The following is a 24,849-nucleotide window of genomic DNA, read 5'->3' as shown; positions in this document are numbered from 1 at the left end:
CCAGAACTTGAATTTAGCTGTCTGATGCCTGTGTCTCCACTTTTAATCTTTTACTGTACATCAAAATTCCCTGAAGGTCTTGTTAAAAGTAGATGGATGGGTCCCATCTCTAGAGTTTCTGATTTAGTGGGTCTTGGGAAGGGCCTGAGAATTTTCATTTCTAACAAGTTCCTAGGTGATGCTGACGTTGCTGGAGTAGAGGACCTCGACTCTATATTCCATGGCCTCCAGTCAAGAGAAGAAAAGACAACAGTTACAATGATGTGCAGCGGATTTGCTCTCTCCTCATGGCTCAGCGCTTAGGGATCCTGGGGAAGTTCTAATGTTTGGGTTTCAGTCGCTTCCTCTACCTCTGCCTCTGCCTCTCCAGGAAGACCAGATAACTGGCTAGAGACTCCACCATGGGAGAGAACACAGCACAGAGGCAGTGCTCATAGAACATAATATATCTAGAAAGACTTGAACATATCTGGGTTAGGCTTAGCTTCCAACTTAGTCCTGACAGCTACAAAAAGCTGATGCTTGTACAGTACGATCTTGGTTTTCTTTTGGAAGCAACTCAAAGAGTTACGGTTGAAGAGCAGTATTTGCCAATTACAGCTACTTTTCAGTTGGGATTATTATTTAACCCACACGTTCAGTATGATCCCATGTAGGGTCTCAATTAGCACTACTTATGAAGCTGAGGAAAGAGCCATTACTGTGCAAACTCTCCTCAGAGCATACTGTTCACACCTACCTTATATAAAGAACATATGTTGCCTTCAGTAGACAGAGAGAGGCATAAGTTGAACATAACACTCACCCCACCATAACCTTGTTTCTCTTTCACTTTTCACTCATTTCCCACCATGTGCCTTGTATCTCCCTGAGATACATCTGAGGTCACTGAGTTTTGAGGCAGCAAAGCAGAGTGTAGTGTTCATTAGTGTGGCTGCACATTAGGATCATTTGGAAAGCTGTTTAAAAATACAAGTGCTGGGGGCCGTACCCCAGACCAATTAAATCAGAATCTCTGCAGATGGGCCCTGCTTATATGCATTAAAAACAAATTTGCAGGTGATTCTAATGTCAGGCAAGGTTAAGAATCAATAATGGTCCAAAAAATAGGCTCTGCTGTGTGCAGACACCATTTCTAGCTCTGCTACTTATGAGAAGATAACATTGGGCAAATGGCCTACCCTCTCAGGGCCTCAATTTTCCCATCTGTAAAAATTGCCATAATAATAGAACTCACTGGACTTGTTTCATAGGGCTGTCTTGAGGACTGAATAGGCTGGTGCACTATAATTGTACAATGCCTAACACAGAGTGATGGCTCACTAGATGGTAGTTAGTGATAAAATCAAGGCATTCTACTTCAGCCTACAGAGCAAGTCATGAGGCTGTGACCCTACGGGAGGTGGGAGTGTTGTACCCACTCTGCTGTGGATCTCACAATCTTTCAATTAGGACCACTATGATAAGGTAAATGACTCTGCAGAACATCTACCTTGCAAACCGCTCCCATAACATATGGGGAAAATGATGCTCCTTTGGATAAGACACCAAGTAAAAGCAAACCAAAAACAAAGTAACACTAATACTCTAAGAGACCAACCCACAAAGAACCTCAAGGAAATAATAGACCACTTAGGATTTTCAGATCATATTTTGAGAACCACAGAAAAATACAAGATGGTCTGCACTGTAACTGGTGGCCTCATTAACTGTTACCCAAGAATTTCTAGAGTATTCAGGGCTCACAATACAAAACAACAACAACAACAAAAAACACAACACCTTAATATCTGTTGCCTTGGTACCATTATAAATAACCCAATTAATAGTAAAAGGAAAAGAGTAAAGGAAAGGCCAAATAGTATGGGCATGCCATTTGTGCAGTTTTGCCAGGAAGCTGCAATTTAGATACATGTCCAGTAAAGTCTAGATGACATAGGGAAGGTACTTGACTGTCAGTCATACCTGGCAACAGGTCATTGGCCAGAGTAGGTGTGGCCACTGCAAGTATGGGAAGATTTGAGATACTCAGTCTCTTAAACAAAGGAGTTCTCTCTCTAGTCTCTCAGCCAGCTTGGTTTGCACTCCTGGCGTGATGGACCCCCACACAATGGACTGATGGACTACAATTAACCTGATACTACACCAGCCTCAGCTCCACTATGGAACGGAAACTCTGGACACTGGCTTTGCTTCTAACTTTGTTGAATCCCCAGCTGCACACTTTCCAGGACTGGATTAAGGGAAATGGGACTGGAAATGCAGGAATGTAATTCCACACAAATAAAGCTTTCTACCAGATCTCATCCTCCCATGGGGACCTCTGGAAATGGTTATTCCAACAGCACCCCAAGAACCCCACTCCCACTGGCAACAGAGAAAGACCATCCACGCATTTCTCCGATAACAGCCTAATGTCTTACCAAATTTATACATTTATATTAACTCTTCACCCTCTATAGGCATGTGAGTTTGTGACTTCTACAGTTGAAAGAGAAATCTACAAATATCCAAGTGGTAGGAAGGATGTAAGGAAAGAGATGTATCAAGAACAGAATTTCTGCCCTGGCTGGGTAGCTCCATTGGTTAGAGCATTGTCCCAATACACCAAGGTTGCAGGTTCAACCCCTGGACAGAGCACATACAACAATTAACCAACTGGAACAACAAATCGATGTTTCTCTCCCTCTCCTTTCCTCTCTTCTTCTCTCTCTAAAAATCAATCAATTTTTTTTTAAAAAAAAAAAAAAAAGAACAGAATTTCTCAGTCTCTAAGAGACATCAAAGAGGGCCACCTCTTTGTAGGGACCAGGTATTAGATCTCAGTTGAGTTTCAAGTCAAGTTTAAAAATATACTATTCTATCTCACCTAAAGAGCCAAATAATGATAAATTTGCGCCTGGCTGGGCGTGGCTCAGCAGTTGAGCATTGACCTAGGATCCAGGCTATCAGGGTTTGATTCCCAGTCAGGGCACATGCCCGGGTTGTGGGCTCGATCAATGACTCGTCATTGATGTTTCTCTCTCTCTCTCTCTCTCTCCCTCTCCTTTCCTCTCTCTGAAATCAATAAAGATATATTTAATAATAATAAAAAAAAGATAAATTTGCAATCTCATGGTGAGTCTCTGTTAGTAGCCAAAGATAAAGCATATGAGAGTCACATTCATTACATCCTGGGCAGTGTCTTTCAAAGCAGATCTGGTTCACATCTATAAGCATAATTTTCTAATGTGATAATAAAACAGTGAAGGGGGAATGTAGAGACTCCAGCTGAGGGAGGTGCAGATGGGAAATGAAAGGAGGCTGCTGGGAGAAGGATAAGGCACTCACTTCCATCCCACCTGCTTGTTGAATGGATTCTCTTCAATTCTTATAGAACAAAGGCAGCTGTATAGATCTCCACCTTATACAGGACACCTCTCCCCCATTCTTATCCCAGCATGTGGTCTGAGCCTGGTGGCTACAAACAAAAGCATCAATAGCATGAAGGTCCACACCACCCCTCACCCTCTCACACATGCACACACCACTCAGTGATAGGTTTGATGCCAGGAGCTGCAGGATCTAAGGGTGAACCCTGAAAATCCCAAAACACAAAGGTTCACCTTTACCCAGGTAGAACCTTTTTTTAAATTTATTTAATTTATTTTTTTCCATCACCATTTATCCCCCCTATACCCTCTTCCACCTCCACCTACTGCTCTCCACTTCCTTGCAATCACCTCACTGTTGCCCCATCCATAAATTCTTTCTCTTTTTTTTTTCTTTTTTGCTCAATCCCTCCCAGAGCTGCCTGCCTGCTCTCTATAAGTCTCTTTCTATTTTGCTTGTTAGTTTAGTTTGGGAATGACAAGTACCATACAATTTCACTCATATGTGAAATTTACCCAGGTAGAATCTTGAGCTCTTGAGATGAGGAGGAGGAAAAACTGGACTGGATGAAGGAATCACAACAGATAAGGAGTGACAGGGACAGGTAGAAAAAAAAAAACAGAAGAGGGAGGGGGTGGGCAGGGGACTGACCAGCCCTGTCACTCACTTGATGTAGGGAACCTTATTGGGTGAAATTTGCTTTTACTAGCTTCAAAGACAGAGCTAGGCTGCTGCCATTTAAAAGTGCTTAGTAGTGTTCTGAGTAACCAGTGTCATTCTTACCACTTAGGCAAGATGGACTTCTGCTCTGGGACCCCTGCTTTAGAGGATCCCTCGTATTAAAAATACGCAAAAATAAATTTATTAAAGAAGATGTGCACTTGTGTCACTTGGGATCCAGTACAACACAAAACCCTAAACCTTTGCTCTCATGATTAACATCATTCAACCATAAGGGGAATACTTCATGTCTCTTGCCCTATGTACTTAAAACTAAAGGCAAATACTGTACATCCAAATGCCATGAAGGTTTGTGAGTTATGCTGCTGTTGATGTCAGACACTGCTTTGATATACAGGGAGAATTTGAGCAGAAGTGCTTAGTAAAAAAAAGGCAAATTAATTTGTCAAATTCTTCCTCTCCCAATAGCGATAAATTCTTCCATAACAATGATTGTTTCCCAGTAGTAACAAGCATGGGCTTTCTTGCTTCTCTTTGTGTTCCAATTCATGGTTCCTTGACAGTATGGTAAGTAGACCTCCATTTTGTACTCTTGCCCCAAGCCAGGCAAATGTTAGAAGCTGGCCTGCAGCTAACACAGTAACATGTGAAAAAAGAAAAGTGGTATAACTATTGGAAGGGAGACAAAATCATCATTATTTGCAGCTGATTCAGTTGTCTATCCAGGGACACCCAAGGGAATCATTTGAAACACTCATAGATTTAACATGAGAGTTCAGAAAAGAGTTCAGCAAAGTGGCTGAACACCAATCAATAATTTTCCTGTAAGCCAGCAGCAACCATTTAGAGATATAATAGAGAAAAAAAATCCATTCATGATGAAAAGAAAATAGCATAAAATCCTTAGGAATAACTAAGAAAATGAATAGATTATACAAAGAAAAAACAAGGATACTTGTATATCTCTCAGCAACCAAGATTTGAATAAGGGGAAGTTGATACCATATTTCTGGATGGGAAAGCTGTATTTTTTAATTACATGTTTAATTCAATCCAGTCAAAATTCAAAGTTATTTTACTTGATAAAGTGATTCTAAAGTTCACTTAAAAGAATAAATAAGGGAGAATGGCAAATAATTTTTGAAAAATAATAATAATAATGTGAAACTTGGCTTATAAGATAGTAAAATTTATACATAAGTTATAATATCTAAAACATTATAGTGCTGTCACAAGAATCAACAAAGAAATCAGTGGGACAGAAAAAAAAGATGTAAAAAGATAGGAACCTGATATACAACAACAGAAGCATCACAAACCAATGAGAACTGAATTAGTCATCAGTATTAAATACAACAAACAAACAAACCACATAAGACACCTCTAAGAAAATAAAGGCAAATGCTCAACCCTGAGATTGAGGGAAACTTTCTAAGCATAAAAACAATGGAAATAATCATAAAAGTATTGTTAGAGTTGACTCCATCAAAATTATTGGCAAACACAATCTGGGGAAAAGATACTTTTTATTTTTTTAAAAACTTACTTGTGTTTAAAATATGTCTTTATTGATTTCAGAGAGAGAAAGGGAGAGGGGGAGAGAGATAGAAACATCAATGATGAGAGTCGTTGATCGACTGCCTCCTGCACGCACCCTGCTGGGGATCCAGCCCTCAACCCAAGCATGTGCCCTGACCAGAATTGAACTGTGATTTCCTGGATCCTAGGTCGATGGTCAACCACTGTGCCACACAGGTCTGGCTGGAAAAAATATTTTAAACACGATTGATGTCAGTATGATATAAAGAGCTCTTATGAATCAATCAAAAGCACCAATACTTAAAATAAAGATGGAAAAGGACATAAACAGAAGAGACACATACAACTAATAAATATATGAAAAATGTTCTAACATACTAATATCCCAGGAAATACACATTTTAAATGAATGAAATTGCTGAAGATGAAAAACTGAAACTCTCACGTATCTGATGTGGTGAAGTGTACACACTTCTATACTGCTGATGGGAGGGTAAATCTGCTTTCTGGAAGCATGTTAGTAATATGTATCAAGAGTTTTTTAAACATGCATAGCTCTTAAATGATCTAAAGGATCAGAAGCAGCATACTGAGGAACAACAACACAGGTTTAAGTTGAGTACCCCAAAGGTGGCAGCCCTGATCTGAATTCAGGGAACTGCTTCACTCCTTGCTCCATTTCCTCATTCATAAAGTGGAAAAAAATTAACAGTATTAATCTCACAATATATGCAAGCCACTGAGCATAGTATCTGGTACCCTCTAAATAATAAATAAATGTTAGCTCTTCATAAAAAGTTTGTAATTTTGACCCATTCAACTTCTAGAAATTTATCTTAAGGAAAAATTCAGGAATTCAGAAAATTTTTATATACAAGGATATGCATCACATCTTCATTTGCACAAGCAACAGTCGTTTGAAAGACATCAATATCTAGCAATAAGGTAATAGTTAAATGAATTATAGTACATTCAAATGATGCTGAAGTATTATACAATCATTTAAAAAGATTGTGATTTTGCCTGGCCGGTATGGCTCAGCCCTTGAGCATCGACCTATGATCCATGAGATCAAGGTCCAATTCCGGATCAGGGCACATGTACAGATTGCAAGCTCAACCCCTAGTAGGGGTCGTTCAGGAGGCAGCCGACCAATGACTCATCATTGATGTTTCTATTTCTCCCTCTTCCTCTTCTTTCCTCTCTCTGAAATCAATAAAGACATATTTTTTAGAAAAGATTGTGATTTTGAAGACAGTCTAGATATAAAAAAATCCTAACAAGTGAAAAAAAGCAGGGTATAAAACTGACTCTATAGTAAGATCAAATTTTGAGAAACGAATTTATATCTGTTTTGTACATAGAGAGGTACTTAAGAAAAAGGTCAATTAAAATATTGACCAAAATATTAACAATGTTTATCTCTCCATGTTGGGATTGTGAATTATTTTTTCCTTATATTATTTATTATTCAGTATTTTATACATTTTTATAATGAATAGTATTATTCCCATTACGTATATAATCAGTTGTTTAACTATATGAATGAGCTTCCCTAAATGCCCATTTTACTGCCATATTCAATGTAGGACATTTGGAAGACAAACATTTCATTTTGGTTTATTATTTCCAGTCTTTCTTATATGTACAAAGAAATTATCTTCTTTCTAATAAATCCTATTCTCTACTATACAACAAGCCCATTGGGAACAGGACCTATGACTCATTTATCTGTGTATTCCTACAGTGTCTAATTCATTTGTATGCACATTGTAGGCACTCGGTAATTTATAGGTTGAATTATAATCAGAAAAGAGTCTGAAATTCTTCCACCATAAGATATAAAGGATTGCTAAATATTAAAGTATTATCACTCCCAGGGATATTTGCATTTAAATTCATCAATTTTTCCCAACAAAGACTTATTAAGACCTGGTGCATAAAAGGTGTTGCTCTAGGTACTATGGGATATATATAGAAGTTGTTCCTACCTATTAAATGCTTATAATCTAAATTAATTGTGGAGTAGATTTGGAAGACAGAAGAAGCAAGAAGAGAACTACATCCATCGAGGAATTACATGTTAGACACTTGCTAGGCAATTGACTTACATGCATGGAATTTTTACAAGCCTTTGAGACAGAATTTTCATCCGTATTTCATAAATGTGGAAATGGAGGCTCAGGATTTAAATCCTGGACCTTCTGAGTCTGACTCCAGGCTGTTCTGTCTCCCTTAATGAATACTGCCTCTCAAATAGGTGAGTGTGTGTGTATGTGTGTGTGTGTGTGTGTGTGTAATCACAATGCTAAGCAGTATCAGGTAAGTGCCACACTAATGATGTTAATTATTATACGAAGAGGCAGTAGAGCAATGGTTAAGAACCCAGGCTCTGGAAATGACTGTCTACATTTGAATTCTGGCTCTCCATTTACTAGCATACACTCTTGGGCAAGTTCTTTACTTAACTTCCCTGTCCTTCAACGTTCCATACATAAAATGGGAGCCCATACCTAGCTCACCCGTATTGCTGTAAAGATACCTTAGTTAATACAGGTAAAGGATACTGTCTAGCACTTAGTAAACAGTCAATAAATATTGGTTATTATTATAGGAAATCAGAGGAGGAAGAAAACAAATCCAGCTGGGAATGGATCAGGGAAGGCTTTATGGAGGAAGTGACATTGAAGACAAGGTTGAATGTTTGTGAAGAGTAAGGGAAAGAGAATGTACTGGAGGCAGGAAAGCTCAGGCTGTATGGGGCCATGAGTAGATAGGAGATGAGGGGTGGCATGTGGCAGTGGGAGCTATTGGAAGATAAGCCAAGGGTCTTGAATGACAACCTTAAAACTCTGAAGTTAATCCACTGGGCAATGGGAGCCATGAATGATTTTAGAGGAAGAGAAAGAGAAAGCCAAAGCCTTCTTTGCCAGCGATCAAATCTGACAACTTTGCAGTTTCATCCTTGAGTGCTACCTACTGCAGAAAACAGAAACTTTGAGGACTAAGGGAAAGGAAAGGGGAGAAAATGAGAGAGGTTGAAAAAAAAGGAGTGATACAGGACTACAGAGATGAAAAGTGCGCCTGCTGGAAAGTGGTAGAAATTAGGTTTTCCCTAACCCTCATTCTAAAGGCAGCTCAGGGACTGAGCTTGAAGCCTAACCTACTTTTTGCCCATTTAAGACATGAAGCTTCTATCTCATTTTCGGGCTCCTTTTAACTTTGAGATTGTGCTTTTGGCCATTGAGGAGCTGGCGTAGGGCATTAGGACCCAGAGATTGTTGTAGTGAGAGAGGTAGAATCTCAATCTCTCAATTTTTCTCCCGAGCTCCCTCCTCTGCCTTTGTCATTCTAGCTGCCTGCTGCCTCTGCAGCGTCCCTCCAGCTTCCTCTGTGTTAACTGCCAGCGCTTTAGACACACAGGGTGCGCAAAGCAGAGGATTAGTTGAGACCTGCCTTGGTGACTCCATGGCATCCCCCAGAGCCGTAACTGTCGTGGCCCTCTCAGTGGCCCTGGGACTCTTCTTTGTTTTTATGGGAACTATCAAGTTGACCCCCAGGCTCAGCAAGGATGCCTACAATGAGATGGTAAGTGAAGCAAATGGGCGATGAGGAACGCACCCCTAAGGGATAGCAAATTCCTCTCCCCTGCTTTCCTTCCTAGTCAATGGTCCCATCCCCTTAACCCCTACCCCGCCCGGACCCTCCTGTCTCCCCAACAACTTTGCAGCTCGGAAGAAGCAGCTGGACAGCAGCGATTTCATTTGTGGGCTATGCCGAGAGCAACTGTTCCGGAGCCACTGAATGCCAGTTGGGGGAGGGGTTGCCCAGCGAGTACCCCTCAATCCCCTAGCGACCCAAAAGGCTGAGACGTGCCTAACACCTGTCACTGGGCAGGAACCCTCCCCTTCTTCCAGCACACCCAAAGTCCGGCAACCAGTCTGCAAGTCTGATTCCTTCCCTTGGAGCTAAGAGTTCAGCAAGCTGGAGAGTTTATTAATCTTCGGGAAGAACAAAGGGGAAGAAGGGAAAGGGCTGGGGGAGAGTGGGCTGCTAAAACTAGCAATTTTTAGGGGCGGGAAAGGTATTCCTAATCGCAGGCGGGGAGCTGATGGTATTCCCCTAGCAGCCTGGGTGTGTGTTTGTATCCTTGAGACAAAGCAGTCTTGGCCCAAATAAAGGTCACCAAGAGCTTGCTTCTTTGCCTTCTCTCAAGGGAGAGCTAGATATTTTGTTTTATTTTGTTTTGTTTGTGGGCTAGTCTGCACAATCTGTGAAGTCTGCCTTTTCTCTCCTGCAATAGTCCTTAGTCCCCACCTTGCCTCCTATGGATGCCTAGGGCCAGGCCCTCTGCAGGTCTTCCCCTCTGCAGAGTTAGAATCACAGAAGGTGACTGGCCAAAACATCTCCTCTGCAACCTGGGGGCTGGGCTGTTCTCCCCAGTTGGGCGTGAAGAGGACTTGTTCCTCTGCTGTGGAGTATGAAGAAATAAATGACAGGGGATGTTTCCAGCACTTTCGATCTCTGACCTCTCCCTGGGTCACTTTGCCTCTTTATCTCCCCACCTCAGCTGAAGGGAACCTGCTTCTCACTTTCTTTTTTCCAGACTGCCAGTAATAAGAGGGAGCCCATTACTGGGCTCTCAAGGTCAAGAAGGAAAGGAGCTTAGGGAAGGAACAGGAAGGGAGAGAGAAAAGAGGCAAGAGGGACTCTTCTTTAGGGTCCTGGAAAGGAGGAATAGCCCCACAGGTTGATAGGAATACATAGCAATCCTGGAGCCCACTGCAGAACCTTCCAGGGCTCCCCAACGTGAGCTGAAAGTGGATTGGAGACTGGCAAATTGTAGATGCTCAGAAATGTTTGCAGGTGGCTCTGATTTCTGCCTCAGGGTTTGAGCTGGTGCTTTCCATGTCTACCTCACCACAGGATCACCCTGGGATGGGGGAGGGTGGATGGTCCTCAAGAGCCTAGGTCTAGCCCCAGTGGCAAATTCTAATGTATTTCTCCTTCTCCCTTCCCCTCCTCCCAACATGTTTGACCAGATGGAATTAAAATCAGGTCAAAAAGAGTATCCAAGGCAGCCTGCATTAGGGAGGGGTGAAGAGATGGGGTAACAGAAGCCACCAAAGGCAGAGGGACTAGGTGGAGAGGAAATGCCACTACATTTTTGTCTTGGCAGGAGTAGTGTAGTGTTAGATTACAAATAAATGAATATGCTCTTGCTTTTCTTTACTTTTCATACATTTATATGTTTCTGTGGGTGCACCTTAGGTATTTTAAGCTTTCCCTTTCCTTAGGGACACAGTACCCTTCTTCAGTATACTCTCTGTCCCCCAGACCCTGCTCAGCTGCTTTCCAGGCGCCGCCCCACCCCCCCAAGCTGCACTCTAAGTACAGTGTTAGGCTCTGCAGGCAATCCAACTAAGATGGAGTCACCGGGAAGCTTTCTACCAGCTTGGCTGGAGCTCATGAGGAGGAGCAGCCACAAATGGGTTTATAGTAGGTTTCTTCCTAGGGAGTGGAGCTGTCTGTCGCAGTCTAATGAAAGGCAGAAGAAACAAATGTGAAGATTTCATATCATACAAAGAAACATATTTAAATAGGTATAATCTAATAAAGCAGTACAGGACCAGTGTGTGTGTGTGTGTGTGTGTGTGTGTGTGTGCGCGTGCGTGCGTGTGTATATGTGTGTGTGCGCACACCGTGTATGCATAATTCTGTGCTTCTGTGCCCAGGAGCATCTGGAGGGAGTGGAAGAACTATATCGAGCTGGAAGGTAGACTTCACAGTAGTATGAAGCTTGAGGGGGATTTTTAGATTGCCCTTTTCCAGGGTCCTCTCCTGCATTGAGCACTGAACCCCTGGAGATAGCTGGCTGAGGTAGGGCCCACTGAATAGTGCCTGGGCTGGCCCAGCTTTATTCCTGAACCCATAGGAAATGGGGAAAATTCAGTTCTAGTACAAAGAAGGTGCTAAATTTATATTTGTTGAATGGATGGGTGAATGAATGAGTCATTGTAGCACTGTCTTGGCCGGTCACCACCCTGCAGATTTCTCTGTTTGATTCTCAATTATGCAGTTTAGGAGCTATTTCTTGATTCTTAGAAGGGAGCTACAGCCCCTCAAGACCCCAACCCTAGAACAGCTGAGATGATTATCTGGGATGTTCTGTTTTCCATTTAGGAATGATTCCTCTGCATCGATGGAGTTAGTCTTTTTAATTTTTATTTTTACTGATTTCAGAGAGAGCAAGGGAGAGGGAAAGAGAGAGAGAGAAGCATCAATGATGAGAGTCATTGATCTGTTGCCTCCTGCATGCCCCCTACTGGGGATCAAGCCCGCAATCCAAGCATGTGCCCTCACCCTGAATCGAACTAAGATCTCCTGGATCATAGGTCGATGCTCAACTGCTGAGCCACGTCGGCCGGGAGAGTTAGTCTTATATTGACTGCGGTGGCTTTTCTTCAAAGATCTCCAAGTGTTGTTGTTGCTGTTGTTGTTTTAATATTACTTGTTTTTTCTTTTCATTATTTATTATTATCATTTTATTATTTATTCTTATTTTACCAATGGATAACTGATCCAAGATCATAGGGTAAGCTGCTGTTGGAGAAGATGTTAGAAACCAAGTCCATGACTCAGTACTCTCAGTAGAGAAGTCATTAAATGATTACAACTGCTTTTTTGGATGTCAGAATTTACAACTGATTCTTGAAAATATCTTGCACATTCTCTCTCCTATTTTTGTATCAATTTAGCTGCCCCAATTCATACCTTGGGGTTTCATTTTACTTTGAAACCAATTTTTCAAATTCAGATTTTTTTTCTTTCTTTTTTTTTTCAGAGAGAGGAAGGAAGAGAGAGAGAAGCATCATTGATGAGAGAGTCATTAATCAGCTGCCTCCTGCACGCCCCCTACTGGGGATTTAGCCCACAACATGGGCATGAGCCCTGACTGGGAATCAAACTTTGACTTTCTGTTTCATAGGTCAACACTCAACCCCTGAGCCACACTGGCTGGGCTCAAATTCAGATTTTTTTTCTTTTCTGCTAACACTTTTTTCTTGTTCTAAAACCATTAGTGCAATGCTGAGGTGTTATCACCTCTCTGAAGAATCACTGCTAAAAAACAAATAGCCCTAGCTGGTTTTGCTTAGTGGTTAGAGCATCGGCCCGCATACTGAAGGGTCCCGGGTTTGATTGCAGCCTCTATTCTTGGCCCTGGTCAGGGCTCCTGCAGGAGGCAACCAATTGATGTGTCCCTCTCACATTGATGTTTCTCTCTCTCTCCCACTCTCTCTGAAAAGCAATGGAAAAAATATCCTCTGGTGAGGATTTTAAAAAAAATAACCAAACAAATAACTATGAACTTCTTTCCTGTCTGGGGAAGCCAGGAGAAGTTAGTGGAAAGGGTATAAGCTTTGAGTCATATAGGGTTGGGTTCAAATCCTAACACTCTTAGTGTCTCAGTTTCCTCATCTGTAAAATGAGGGTAATAATATCTACTCAGAAAGTTGTTGTAAATATTAACTGAGATTACATATGGAAGCATCTGGTATAGTATTTGCATATGATAGGTGTTCCAAAGGCATTCTGAGTAAGGTGGTAATAATGATTGATTCTATTTCATGCAGTGGATTCCTAAATTGAGGGATTGAAATCAGGCATTTAGACTAGTTTAAGGGATTGAAATCAAGCATTTAGAAGAGCAAGGTGTTATTTTCATTTGCCCTAGCTTTAAGCAATCAGCTAATATTGAAAACTCCACACTTGCTGTTGGGTAATGCACAGTGGATCCCATGCAGACTTTCCAGGTGACTTTCTTGAATAGCCCATGTTGTGTGTGCATACCTCCTCCGGATTTAGCAAGTTGTCATTATAGAGCAGGGGTGGGGAACCTTTTTTCTGCCAAGGGCCATTTAGATATTTATAACATCATTCACAGGCCATACAAAATTATCAACTTAAAAATTAGCTATGAAAAAAAGCTCTTAGATTTATTGACTTTTGAGTCCCACCTGTGGTTGCCTTGGCAGGGCCAGACCAAATGATTTCAAGGGCTGTAGATACAGCCAACGGGCCGGACGTTCCCCACTCCTGTTATAGAGTATTCTAAATCCCATGTGAATTCAACATGACAACCACTCCCTTGACTAAATACCTTTATTAATTCACTTGAAATTGGAGGGAACATTAAAAATGCTGCTAAGCAGTTACTTGCAAGGAAAATATGAATGGTTGACTTGCTGTACATTTGGTATTCAGCTCTTTATAGCAAAGGTTCCATCCTGTAAGCACAAGGGGCCATATAGGAATAGCGAAAAAACACTAAAAATCTTGTCACAATGAAGCCAAGGGATTTTTGGCCTTCAGGAAGACAGGGCAAGTCTCTGCTTCTTTGCATCCCCTCATAAGGAATGTTTGTTGACTTAATTTATATGCTTATCTATAGTTAAGTGCCCTCCTGTTTGTGTAACCCTGGGGACACACTCCAGATATGTTTGAGCAGTTTATTTAATGTCCATAGGTAATCTTTAATGCTTCCAATCACTGCCATTAATTGCTTTCCAACTAGGCAATAAGATAGTAATTCACTGATGAGACTGCTCTTTGAGGTGGCACAGTACGTTTATTCCCTCAGAGGGGAAGGTGACCCTGAGCTGTAAAGTGACTTTGCTTAGTTCACACAGCTAGCAATCCCAAGCTAAACTACATTGGAACTTATGTCAGGGAGTTTGTAGCCTCTCAGTGGCCAACAACTGCGCTTGCTTCAGAGTGACTTTTGATTGACAGTAGAAATCAGACTCTTTTGCCCTAAAATGCAATCAAGGAGGGATCCACCTTTGTTAGTAGGACCAGGTTTTCCCAGCTCTCTCTTTAGATGAGCATTATATGACAGTGATTATATATTACATTTCTATATAATATTATATATTATATAATATATTATATATTATATTTAGTGCTTAAAGGTGATTTCCCAGAAATTCAGGGAAATCATACTTGAGTTAGTAAATTTTGCAGCACTTAATGTAGGCTTTATGGTGTAAGACAGTAACCAAACTGAGATTTTAAAAAAATTAATGAACTTTATTTTGGGGAGGGCAGTTGTAAGTTACAGAGAAACTGAACAGAAAGTACAGAGTTCCCACATACCCCCTCCCCCCTATTTTCCCCTATTATTAATATCTTGCATTAGTGTGGTACATTTGTTACAATTGATGAGCCAATATAAATACATTATTATTAACTAAAGTCCATAGTCTACTTTTAAGTTCACAATTTGTGTTGTACATTGTATGGGCTTTGAGAAGTATTTAATGATATGTATGAGATTTTTTTTTTGTCAGTACCTTCTTCTGCTTTCATATAGTTTTTCCTCTGTAAATTTTATTGAAGTATAACATACATACTGAAATGTGCACGTTAAGTAAACAGTGCAAGGAATTTTTAGAACATTCCTGTGTAACCGGCACCCATATCAAGAAACAGAACATAACCAGTACCTCAGAAACTCCCCTTATGGCCCCTTCAAATTACTACCTCCCCAAGGGTAATTGGTATACTGACTTCTAACAATATAAGTTAGTGTTATCTGCTTTAGACCATTATATAAATGGGATGATGCAGTATATCAGCCAAATTATTTTTTCTTTTACTTAATTGGCATAAGTAAACTAAAGTGGACCAAAACACTTGCCCTCTGTTCCCGTTTTATCCTGATATCTGACTTGGATCTGTTATTAATTGTAATAAAAAATGAATATTATTAGACAGCTTTGAGCTGTTCATGTTTAAGGTCATTAATATGAGATCATGGACCCTGGGGTATTGTGAAGAATAAATAACAAAAAAGGTATGACTAAATAAAAACTCCATATGCTTTTGACTCATGTCTGAATCATATCTCCTCATACCACAAGAATGGACCAGCTGGATTCAACACTATTATCATTAAAATAGTTACTGTGGCTTGCAAACTTATGGATTTCTAATGGTGTAGTTCATTAATGATAAAATGTGTGCCTGTGGCCCTTGGTTGATGCTATGATGCTATGATTCTTTGACTAAATCTCCAAAATACTAATATAATTTACAAAAGAGGAAATTGAGGTAATAAAATACTTAGTAATTTCCTCCAAGTAATTTAAGGACAAAAGGAAAACTGGAATTTAGCTTATCTTACGAATCCCAGTCCAAGGATGTTGCTGAATGATTGCTTTGATTAAGGGATTTGAAACATCCTCTTTCCTGCTTCCTTTCCCTAAAAGGAAACTGTGATTACAGGGTCTGGGTCATTGCAATGGAAAGGAAACAGACCTAACAAAGTGAATTGCAAGAGCCTTTGGGGAGAGTCCCTCAGTCAACTCTCTTTATTCTTACTATTAGAACTGAGATGGCCTGGACTAAACATTGAAGAGACGCAATCTTTTGATGTCTCCATCCTACTCCACAGAAGAAAGAATAAAAAGCTTCCTATGCTGTCAAGACCTCATCTAAGCTTAGTTCTATTTCTAATAAATTAAGCCTTCCCTGTCTGGAGTCCTGGAGAATAGATGCTTTCTGTACCTACTCAGCTTTGAACTAAAGATTTGATGACATGGCTTATCCACATGCAGTTTCTTCTTGAGAAAAAGAGGAAAGAAAGAGGCAACAGCTGCATAAAAATATCCACAGCTGCAGTTTAAGAGGTTAGATAAACCACTGAAAAGGTAATATAGAGTTACACCAAATGGAGAGAAAAAAGATCACTGAAGTCATAGGAATTTGATTTAAAGGCCCTAAATTTGGCCTCAGCTACAGATTCCACTATGGTATAGATCAGAATCTATTCTTGAATAATGGGTGGTTAGCCCTAACCAAAAAAGAAGCACTTTTCAGAAGCATCTGGAAGACTTGGTTCTAAAATGATGGTAAGAAGCTCTTCTTCCCTCCTGTGTTCATCATGTCAGAAGCTTACACTTAGGATTTTGGAATTGCCTCTTGGGAAACTTTGTGTTACTAATTAGAAATGCTCTTTATTTAAAAGTTAAGCAAGTCTCTTGGGTCTAGATTTCTTTCCTAATGTCCCCCTGCTACCATCACCATAGTGCAAAGGGGGAGAGAGTGGGTAGGTGGCATCTAGATTAATAGTGAGAGGGAATGGGCAAACTTCTCCCCACCACCAAGTGACTTAACCCTCAGCTCTATTCTGCTCCACTTGGGCCCAGCTCAGTTCAGCCCAGGGTTTTACTCTGCCTACTAGTCAACTTCTCTCCAACTTTCTCTCTGAAAATCCTCAATTTAAACTAAGATGGAAAGAGGAAGGAAGAGTGACTAACATTTTGTATTCCCTTACATGCTCAGGAACAGGGTAAGGACTAGGGTAAGGTGAAATTTTAAATAAAGACAGGACCTGACAGGAATGGGATTAGGAAGAGATGAGTGAGGCAGGGTTGTACAAGTGCAGAGTTTGATCCTGCTTTTATTTAAAATTTTGACATTTTGTTTGTCTTGGATATTATTTATTTGATCAATGAGCATTTTTGGTACCCTCTTAAATGTATTCATGGCAAATAGCCTCACTTACTTCACCTTAGTCACAGTGCTGCTACGGAAAATTAGGCTCAAAGAGGTTAAATAATTTGTCTATGGACACGCAACTAAAAAGTGGCAGAGATGGGATTTGAACCCAAGTCTGTTTGAATCCAAACCCATGCTTTTTTCACTTAACCATCAGTCTTTTAATAGTCCTCATAGGGAATTTTCTTGTGCCACTCATGATAATTAATCCATGAAATAAGGGTGCATTCACTTGTCCAGAAGTGAGAGAAATGACTCAACATTTGTTCCAAACCTAGAGAGTGTGAACACTGTTCTAAGTGCCAGATGCTTTTGAGAGGTCAAGTTGGCTTTCTGCCCAATTCTTATAATACTTATCTTGCATCTGGTGCTTTTGACTATTGTCTTTTTTTTTCTATTTTATTTTTTTAAATTATTAAAGTATTGTTGGCATACAGTATTATATTATTTTCAGGTATACAACATAGTGATTCTACATTTATATACCTTACAATGTGATCACCATGATAAGTCTAGTAAACATGTCTCACTGTACAGATATTAACAATATTATTGACTATATTCCTTGTTCTATACACTACATTCCTGTGGCCTACTTATTTAGCTAGAAGTTTGTACCTCTTATTTTCCTTCACCTTTTTCATCCGTCCTCCTACCCCTCCCCTCTGGCAACCGTTGTTCTCTGTGTCTATGAGTCTGTTTCCGTTCCACATATAAGTGAAATCATATGGTATTTGTCTTTCTCTGTCTGACTTATTTCACTTAGCATAATACCCTCTAGGTCCATCCATGTTGTCTCAAATGGAAAGATTTCATTCCTTTATATTGTTGAGTAATATTTCAGTATGAGAGAGAGAGAGAGAGAGAGAGAGAGAGAATGTGACATCTTTATCCATTCATCTATCAATGGACACGTAGGTTGCTTCCATATCTTGGCCATTATAAATGAACATAGGGGTGCATATACCTTCTCAAATTAGTGTTTTCATTTTGTTGGTGAGGATGTGGAGAAAAAGGAACCCTTATGCACTGATGGTGGTAGGACTGTAAATTGGTTCAGCCACTATGGAAAACAGTATGAAGATTGCTCAAAAAATTAAAATAGAACTACCATATGACCTAGCAATTCTACTTCTGGATGTTTGTTTGACTAATCTCTTCTTAAAACTCCTTTTTGCCCCCATAACCCTGTCTCTGGTAGTTTTCCTCATACTTTTCTGGCCACACTTTCTTCTGTCTACTTTGTGGACTCTTTTCCTCTCCCTATTTCTTAAATGTGTGCCACACAATTTTTCCCACTGTATACATTCTACCTGGAGATACTGATGACTATCCATTCTGCATTTTTACCCCAGGCCTCTCTTACTGACTACCTACCAAATATCTCCACTTAGATGTCTTAGAGATAATTCAACTCAGAAAAACCCAAATTGAATTCTTCACTCCTTCCTGCCCTCTGCCACCCCCAACCAGTTCTTCTATGTGCATTCCCAAACTTTTATCCAGGCACCCAAGCCAAAGACCAGAGAATCTTTCTTGACCTCTATTTCCCTCAGTGTCCACATCCAATTAGACATCAATGCCTGTTGATTTTTCATTCAAAGTATCCTTGATTCTGTTCCCTTCCCTCTATCCTTACTGTCATTACTCTAGTCCAGGTCTCTCACCTGGTTTCCTTGTTTCCAGGTATACTTCTCCCTATCTATCCTCCACATTATTTCCAGAGGCAGCTTCCTTATAAAGCAAATTATGTTGCTCCCCCTGGATTATAGGGTAAAGTCCAGTTCTACAACACAACATATGTGATTTGATTTATATCTATCTCCCTGATTTGATTTCTCCTCTCCCTCCCCCAAACTATGCTGAATGGGGCAGTATTCACAACACACCAGTCTAGTTCGGCTTTTAGGGCCTTTGCTCATCTAGCTTCACCTGCCTGCAACACACTTTCTTTATTGATCTTGCAAACAATTGTTCTTTTAAGATTCAACTCTAGCTTTTCTCAGTCTCCATCTAGGAAGATTTGACCATTCCCTCTGGTGTACCTCCACTGTACCCATTTACATAATTTTATTCAGCATCCACAATATTTTATTGCACTTATATATTTGCATAACTCTTCTTCTTCTTATAGACTCAAGCTGAAATCTGTATCCAGAGTGCCTAGTCCAGTGCCTAGCATAAGGAGACAATAAATATTGAATGAACTAATGGATACTTAATGAAAACAAAGCAGTGGGCCAACCCAATAAGACACTTAATGAAATCTCATCAATTTACTCCAAAATGAGGATCAGGCCACTCTGAATATTGAAAAATATGATTATCTATTACTCTAAGGTCAATGTAATTCTATTACTTTGTAATATATCCAGTGACTCCCTCCTCTGTCTTATGATGTCTCCCTTTGGGCTACAATTAGACACTGTACAGACCTCTATTATATACCACTAACCATGCTGCTTTATAATGCTCTTTATGTATCTCTTTCCCCCACTAGACCAAGAGCTTCTTGACCCTGTCTTATTCATCCGTATATCTTCATCGAATAATCCATAGTAGGTGTTCAATAAATATTTGTTGAATTAAAATTAATGAAGTTAAACCAGGCTAATCAAAGGAGTGTCTTATAAAGGCCTGGGGATTTATCTCAGTAACCATGAGAATGATTTTTGTCTTACTGTATTTTAAAGATACGCAAGGGGCTCACATGTGCATACATTTTAATTTTCTACTTGCTTACCACACACCTTTTTTTTTTTTTAACAATGTCACAAATATAAACTCCAGCTCAGCTGAAGTTCCTGAATTATCACAGATTCTGAATTAGGGAAGACCAAATTAGTGAGGCTTTACCATACTGTGCCTTGCCTTGTTTCATTTATGTTGATACTCATATGCATCTGGGTTTGGACAAGGCAGGCACTAGAAAATGTGGATGTAGCTAATCTGTACCAGTTTCCATGGGCCTGATGAATTTTCGTTTACATTCTTAATGTTGTTTATGATTTATCATCAGAAAAAAGCTAAACTATAAAGCCAAATTCTCTTACCTTCCGTGCTGTTACTAAGGTTTAAATCATTTAAATCATAAGGATCTCAGCAGATTGCTAGCTTTTGTTTTTTCTTATCTTAATTACATGGCTTTTATTTAGGGGAACAGTAAAAAATGGAACACCCTTGGCTGGTGTGGAAAGGGAATGGTTGGGAAGGAGGACCTTGCTTGTGTTTTCTGCATTCTGATGTTAAAATCATAGTTAATGCTGTGATTTCTTTATGGTATTCCACTCTAGAAACGTGCTTACAAGACCTATGTCCGAGCCCTTCCTCTGCTGAAGAAAATGGGGATCAATTCCATTCTCCTCCGTAAAAGTATTGGTGCTCTTGAGGTGGCTTGTGGCATTGTCATGACCCTTGTGCCTGGACGTCCCAAAGATGTGGCCAACTTCTTCCTGCTTTTGCTGGTGTTGGTTGTGCTCTTCTTCCATCAGCTAGTCGGTGATCCTCTCAAACGCTATGCCCATGCCCTGGTGTTTGGAATCCTGCTCACCTGCCGCCTGCTGATTGCCCGAAAGCCTGAAGACCGGTCTTCTGAGAAGAAGTCCTCTCCCATGGGGAACATGGGAAATGCGGGGAAAGGGGAGGAGCAGCCCTCCTTATATGAGAAGGCCCCTCAGGGCAAAATGAAGTTGTCATAGGAAAGCGGATGTGCAAAAAGTGGACCTTCCAGGCAGTTGCTTCCATGACACCCAGGAAGATGTCAGTGTGTGTTTTCCATTTGAATTATTTATCATGGGGGAAAGGGAAAAATATAACCTACAAGTTAATGGCCCTGTTGGCTTGTGTACATCTATACCCTAAAATGACCTCCCCACTTAGACATATGTGCACCACCTTTAATTACTCTGGGGCGACTCTCACATCTTGCTGCATGTACATGTATATGGCTAGCTATTGAAGTGTTTTTGTGAGATGGACTCCAGCAAGCATGTGACTGTGAGACTGTATGTCTGGGAAAATGTATTTACTGTGTGTGTGCATGCACATGCGGAGGAGAAGGCTCTGATCTTGAACTAATCCTGCATAGGTATCCTTCCCTTTATAGACTGAGTCTAGTGAAGACAGAATAAAATAAGCCTCCTATAAAGAGAATCCAACTTTTGGTATAAAACAAGTGATGTATTTTCATGGGATGGGGAATCCCTTGATAGATTAAACTGAAAAACCTACCACTTTAAGAAAAAGTTTCTTCAATTTGAGGCAATGAGTTATACATAAAATTAATTAGCCTCTAGTTTTAACAGTTGTCTAAATTTTAAATACTCCATATTGAGTTTAATTAAAATAAGGAATATATGCATTCAATAGATAATCTAATTCAAGTGATGAAATTGGAAGTTTCACCTTGCTTTTGTCCAAACCCAACCTACTAAACTCTTTTACTCACAGTTTGAAACTGAAGCAGTAAATTTATTTTACTTTTTTTCCTTAAGCCTCACTTCCTCACTTCCACTATTCTCAGCAGCTAATCAGAACTTGGCAGCTTCTCCACTGTTGTGGTTGAGGGAGCAGGGATTAGTCCTGTTAGAAGTCTGTGAATCTCAAACTGTTCTCTTAAATCATGTGAAATTTGACTGAAGAGCTGTACCCAGTGTTTCCATGCCAGATAGATTCACTACTCCTATTGAACCTTCACTGACCGTTGCTAGTGTAAACAGAAATCTAAGTTACCCCCAAGGTTGTCTCTACACTTCTTTATCATTCTGGTGGGTGGAGTTTAGCTGGGGGAAGGACATTTGATATGGGTTAGTTGGATCCAGCAGGATGAAAATTTGCTTTCTTCATTACATACTGATGTTTCTCCTTGTTAGATGTGCTTTGATGGTTTTAATATGTGCCAGGGATGGGGGAAGGGGTGGGGCTGTTTTGTGTGTGGAGTAAGATTATTGTATTTCTTCAATGTCACTCTTCTCCTTAATTGATACCTCTCTGTCTTATTTCTCTCATTATTTCAAAATAAAAAATTTTGAAATTTGGAGGAAACTGTTGGGACAAATAATGAAAATCTGGAAAGCAAGGGTCATATCAAGGGATTCAGGCTCTTTTTTTTTTTTTGTCTGGATCAGGGAGAAGAAAGAAAATGGGGAGTATAATCACTTAATATACTAATGAGATTACCAACTTTCCAATCTCATTTAAGTTCCTCCACACCTCTGTGATGTCAGCACATAAGAGAGAAAGCTATAGCCCGCCCAGCATGGCTCCGCCACTGAGCATCGACCTATGATCCAGGAGAATGCGGTTCCATTCCAGGTCAGGGCACATGCCTGGATTTGGGACTCGATCCCCAGTGGGGAGCGTGCAGGAGGCAGCTGATCAATGACTCTCTCATCATTGATGTTTCTATCTCTCTCTCTCCCTCTCCCTTTCTCTGAAATCAATAAAGATATATTTTTAAAAAGATGGAAATTAGGATCTCAATGCAATTTCCAGGTTTGGGAAATTCTGCTTCATTAGGTGATGCCAAGGGAAGGTGGAAGAATGATTTCAGAGAAAATTGCAGGTATATTAAATAAAGGTGAACCAGTTTCTCTCACTATATGTGTCCAGAAAGTGGCATAATTTCCAGTGCCTCAGGCTTGTCACATTATCCAAATTTTTTCACCACTCAAGGCCCCAGTTTCATCATCTACAAAGAAGGGGATTGAAGGCTTAAAATCCCTTCCAATTTACAATCAAGCCTATGAAATGATTAAAATGCCTCTTGAGAAATGTTCAGTTTTAGTAGAAAACAAAGGGCAGCTACCATGAAAATATTGAACACTTATTTATCATGCATGTTTAAATAAGGGTTCATGAAAGCGCTCTGAAAAACCATGCAAATATAAAATGTGGTAAATAGTCATGTCTGCTGTAGTCTCCCAAATATATCAACTTAATCTCTGATTCTTCATCTCTCCCTGAGATAGCCAAGTTTCCTCCTACAGTTTTGTCTACAGGTTATAGGTATGTTTTGGCCTAAAAAAATCAGCCAGAGCTGTTAAATTTCTATTTTTCCTCTCGGATTTCTACTTTAGTAAGAGATTAAACTAGGGACTAAGCTCAGGTCTCACACTAACCTCTTGTTGCTGTTTTAGCCAATTTCTTTTAAGGTCCATCCCTCCTCAAAGTTAGGAATCTTTACTTCTAGACTGGCTGGTTACGGGCAAGGTGCCACATCTGGCTCAGTAAAAGGAGGGCAGATCCAGCCTTTTTTGCCTTCCCTCCTCCTACTTTCACATGGGGAAAAACGACAGCTTTAGAAGTCACAGATCCTTTCATCTATGTCCCTTGCCCAGCATGGGAGGCAGTCTCTACTGCCAACTTTGCCGTTTCACATTTTCCCACCAAATCCCGACATTTGGGGCCGATCTGTGCGAAAACGATCAGTATAATTTAATCTTGTTAAATTAAAGAATTCGGGCGCGGAGCCGTTTTACGCAGGAGCAGGAACGCGAGCCTGATTAGGGCAGAGGGAGCGCCAGCCAATCAGCCGGCTCCCGCCGCAACGGCCCACTCGGCGCCCGTCCCGGGGGCGGGGAGGGTGGGACGAGCGACGGAACGGAATCGGGTTCGCGTCGGCGTCAGCGCGCGCGCGCGCGCGCGCGCGGCCCGGCGCCGCCGAGCCGCAACCCAGCCAATCAGGCTTCAGCGGAGCGCGCCGCCCGGCCGGGCCGCCTCCCGCGTCCCCTCGGAAGAGCATGCGCAGGGCGGGGCCCGCCCATTTGAATCCTGGACGGGGATGTTTGAGCTCTGGAGGTCCGGGCGCCGAGGACTGTATTAGGGTAAGGCGCTTTTCAATACCGTGTGCAAGGAGGGGGGCTCCGAGATCGAAGCGGATCTCCTTGACTTCGGAGCAGGACTGTCCTGCAAGGTGTGGCTGGGGTCGGGTTTTCCCCCAGCCCAGGGAGGGGGTGCTGCGGGGGAGTCTTGGGAAGCTACTGGACCGGCAGACCGGGAGCAGGGGGGTCAAAAATTGCTCGCCAGCCTTTCTTTGGTAGGAACCCAAGAAACAACTCGGAACCCGGAACCTCCCGCTGGGTTAGACAGGCATATTGCTCTCCTGCTGCGGCCTCATCTGTTCTGGGGAGGTGGCACTGAGCGGCATTTGGACCATTCCCTTCGTTTTTGTCATTTGAAATGAAACATTTAGAAGTCCTCTGGGTTCCTCTCTTTTCCTCCTCCCTACATCCAGGATTTTATCAGGCCTTGCACAACCTACCTCCAGATCACATCACAAATACAATCGTTTTTTACCTTTTCCACTGCTGTACAGTAGATCTAGTTCAGGCTACGGTTATATCTGTTCTGGACTTTGCAATCCAGAATTGCTCTGCCTCACTCCTTGACGCCTTATATTCTGTTCTTCACACTGCAGCTAAAATGGTCTTAACACATAGATCAGATGGTATCACTCCCCTCTCCTAACGCTCCTCCCTTCCCCAATGTTGCCATGACCTTAAAATCCAAATTCCTTACTCTGGCCTACAGGTCCCTGTATGGAGTCCCTGGCTGCCTTTCTGACTTCATCTCCCACTGCCCTCTGCCTCTTTCATGTCACTACCTCTACCAAACCCCACTGGTGTTGGTGCTGTTTTTCTGACACACAGAGCTCTTGCTTTAAGGTCTTAGCAAGTCTTCCTCTTTCCTCTCTAT

General features: G+C 41.1%; 2 protein-coding genes across 5 annotated transcripts in view; both read left to right on the top strand.

The window, feature by feature from the left end:
* Positions 1-8,935: 8,935 nt before the first annotated feature.
* TMEM35A (transmembrane protein 35A) lies at positions 8,936-22,751 on the top strand. Of its 4 annotated transcripts, XR_013998014.1 has the most exons (4): positions 9,090-9,180; positions 15,982-16,505; positions 19,655-19,712; positions 20,448-20,536. XR_013998014.1 is itself a non-coding variant. In XM_081125878.1 (2 exons), exons 1-2 carry the CDS (start codon positions 9,061-9,063, stop codon positions 20,850-20,852), a joined length of 525 nt encoding a protein of 174 aa, XP_080982004.1. In that variant the 5' UTR covers positions 8,936-9,060; the 3' UTR covers positions 20,853-22,751. The 4 variants fall into 4 exon arrangements, 1 of the variants encoding a protein (XP_080982004.1); XR_013998015.1 differs by lacking the exon at positions 15,982-16,505 and having other exon boundaries at positions 9,093-9,180; XR_013998016.1 differs by lacking the exons at positions 9,090-9,180; positions 15,982-16,505 and adding an exon at positions 19,382-19,494.
* Positions 22,752-23,807: 1,056 nt separating this feature from the next.
* CENPI (centromere protein I) overlaps positions 23,808-24,849 on the top strand; it is a 48,252-nt gene continuing 47,210 nt past the window's right edge. The window contains exon 1 of the mRNA XM_081126767.1: positions 23,808-23,978. The gene's annotated coding sequence lies outside the window, so the exon portion shown is untranslated. The remainder of the gene's footprint in view (positions 23,979-24,849) is intronic.

Source organism: Miniopterus schreibersii (assembly GCF_964146895.1).
Source record: "Miniopterus schreibersii genome assembly, chromosome: X".
NCBI classification, from domain to species: Eukaryota; Metazoa; Chordata; class Mammalia; order Chiroptera; family Miniopteridae; genus Miniopterus; species Miniopterus schreibersii.
Note: the sequence above shows the minus strand (reverse complement) of the source record. Positions and strands in the feature narration are given on the sequence as shown.

What these genes read in the sequence shown, in the direction of transcription:
- TMEM35A (XM_081125878.1), top strand. Translation starts at nt 9,061, where the DNA reads ATGGCATCCCCCAGAGCCGTAACTGTCGTGGCCCTCTCAGTGGCCCTG. An exon ending in AGGATGCCTACAATGAGATG is followed by an intron (nt 9,181 to 20,447) that starts GTAAGTGAAGCA and finishes ATTCCACTCTAG; the next exon opens with AAACGTGCTTACAAGACCTA.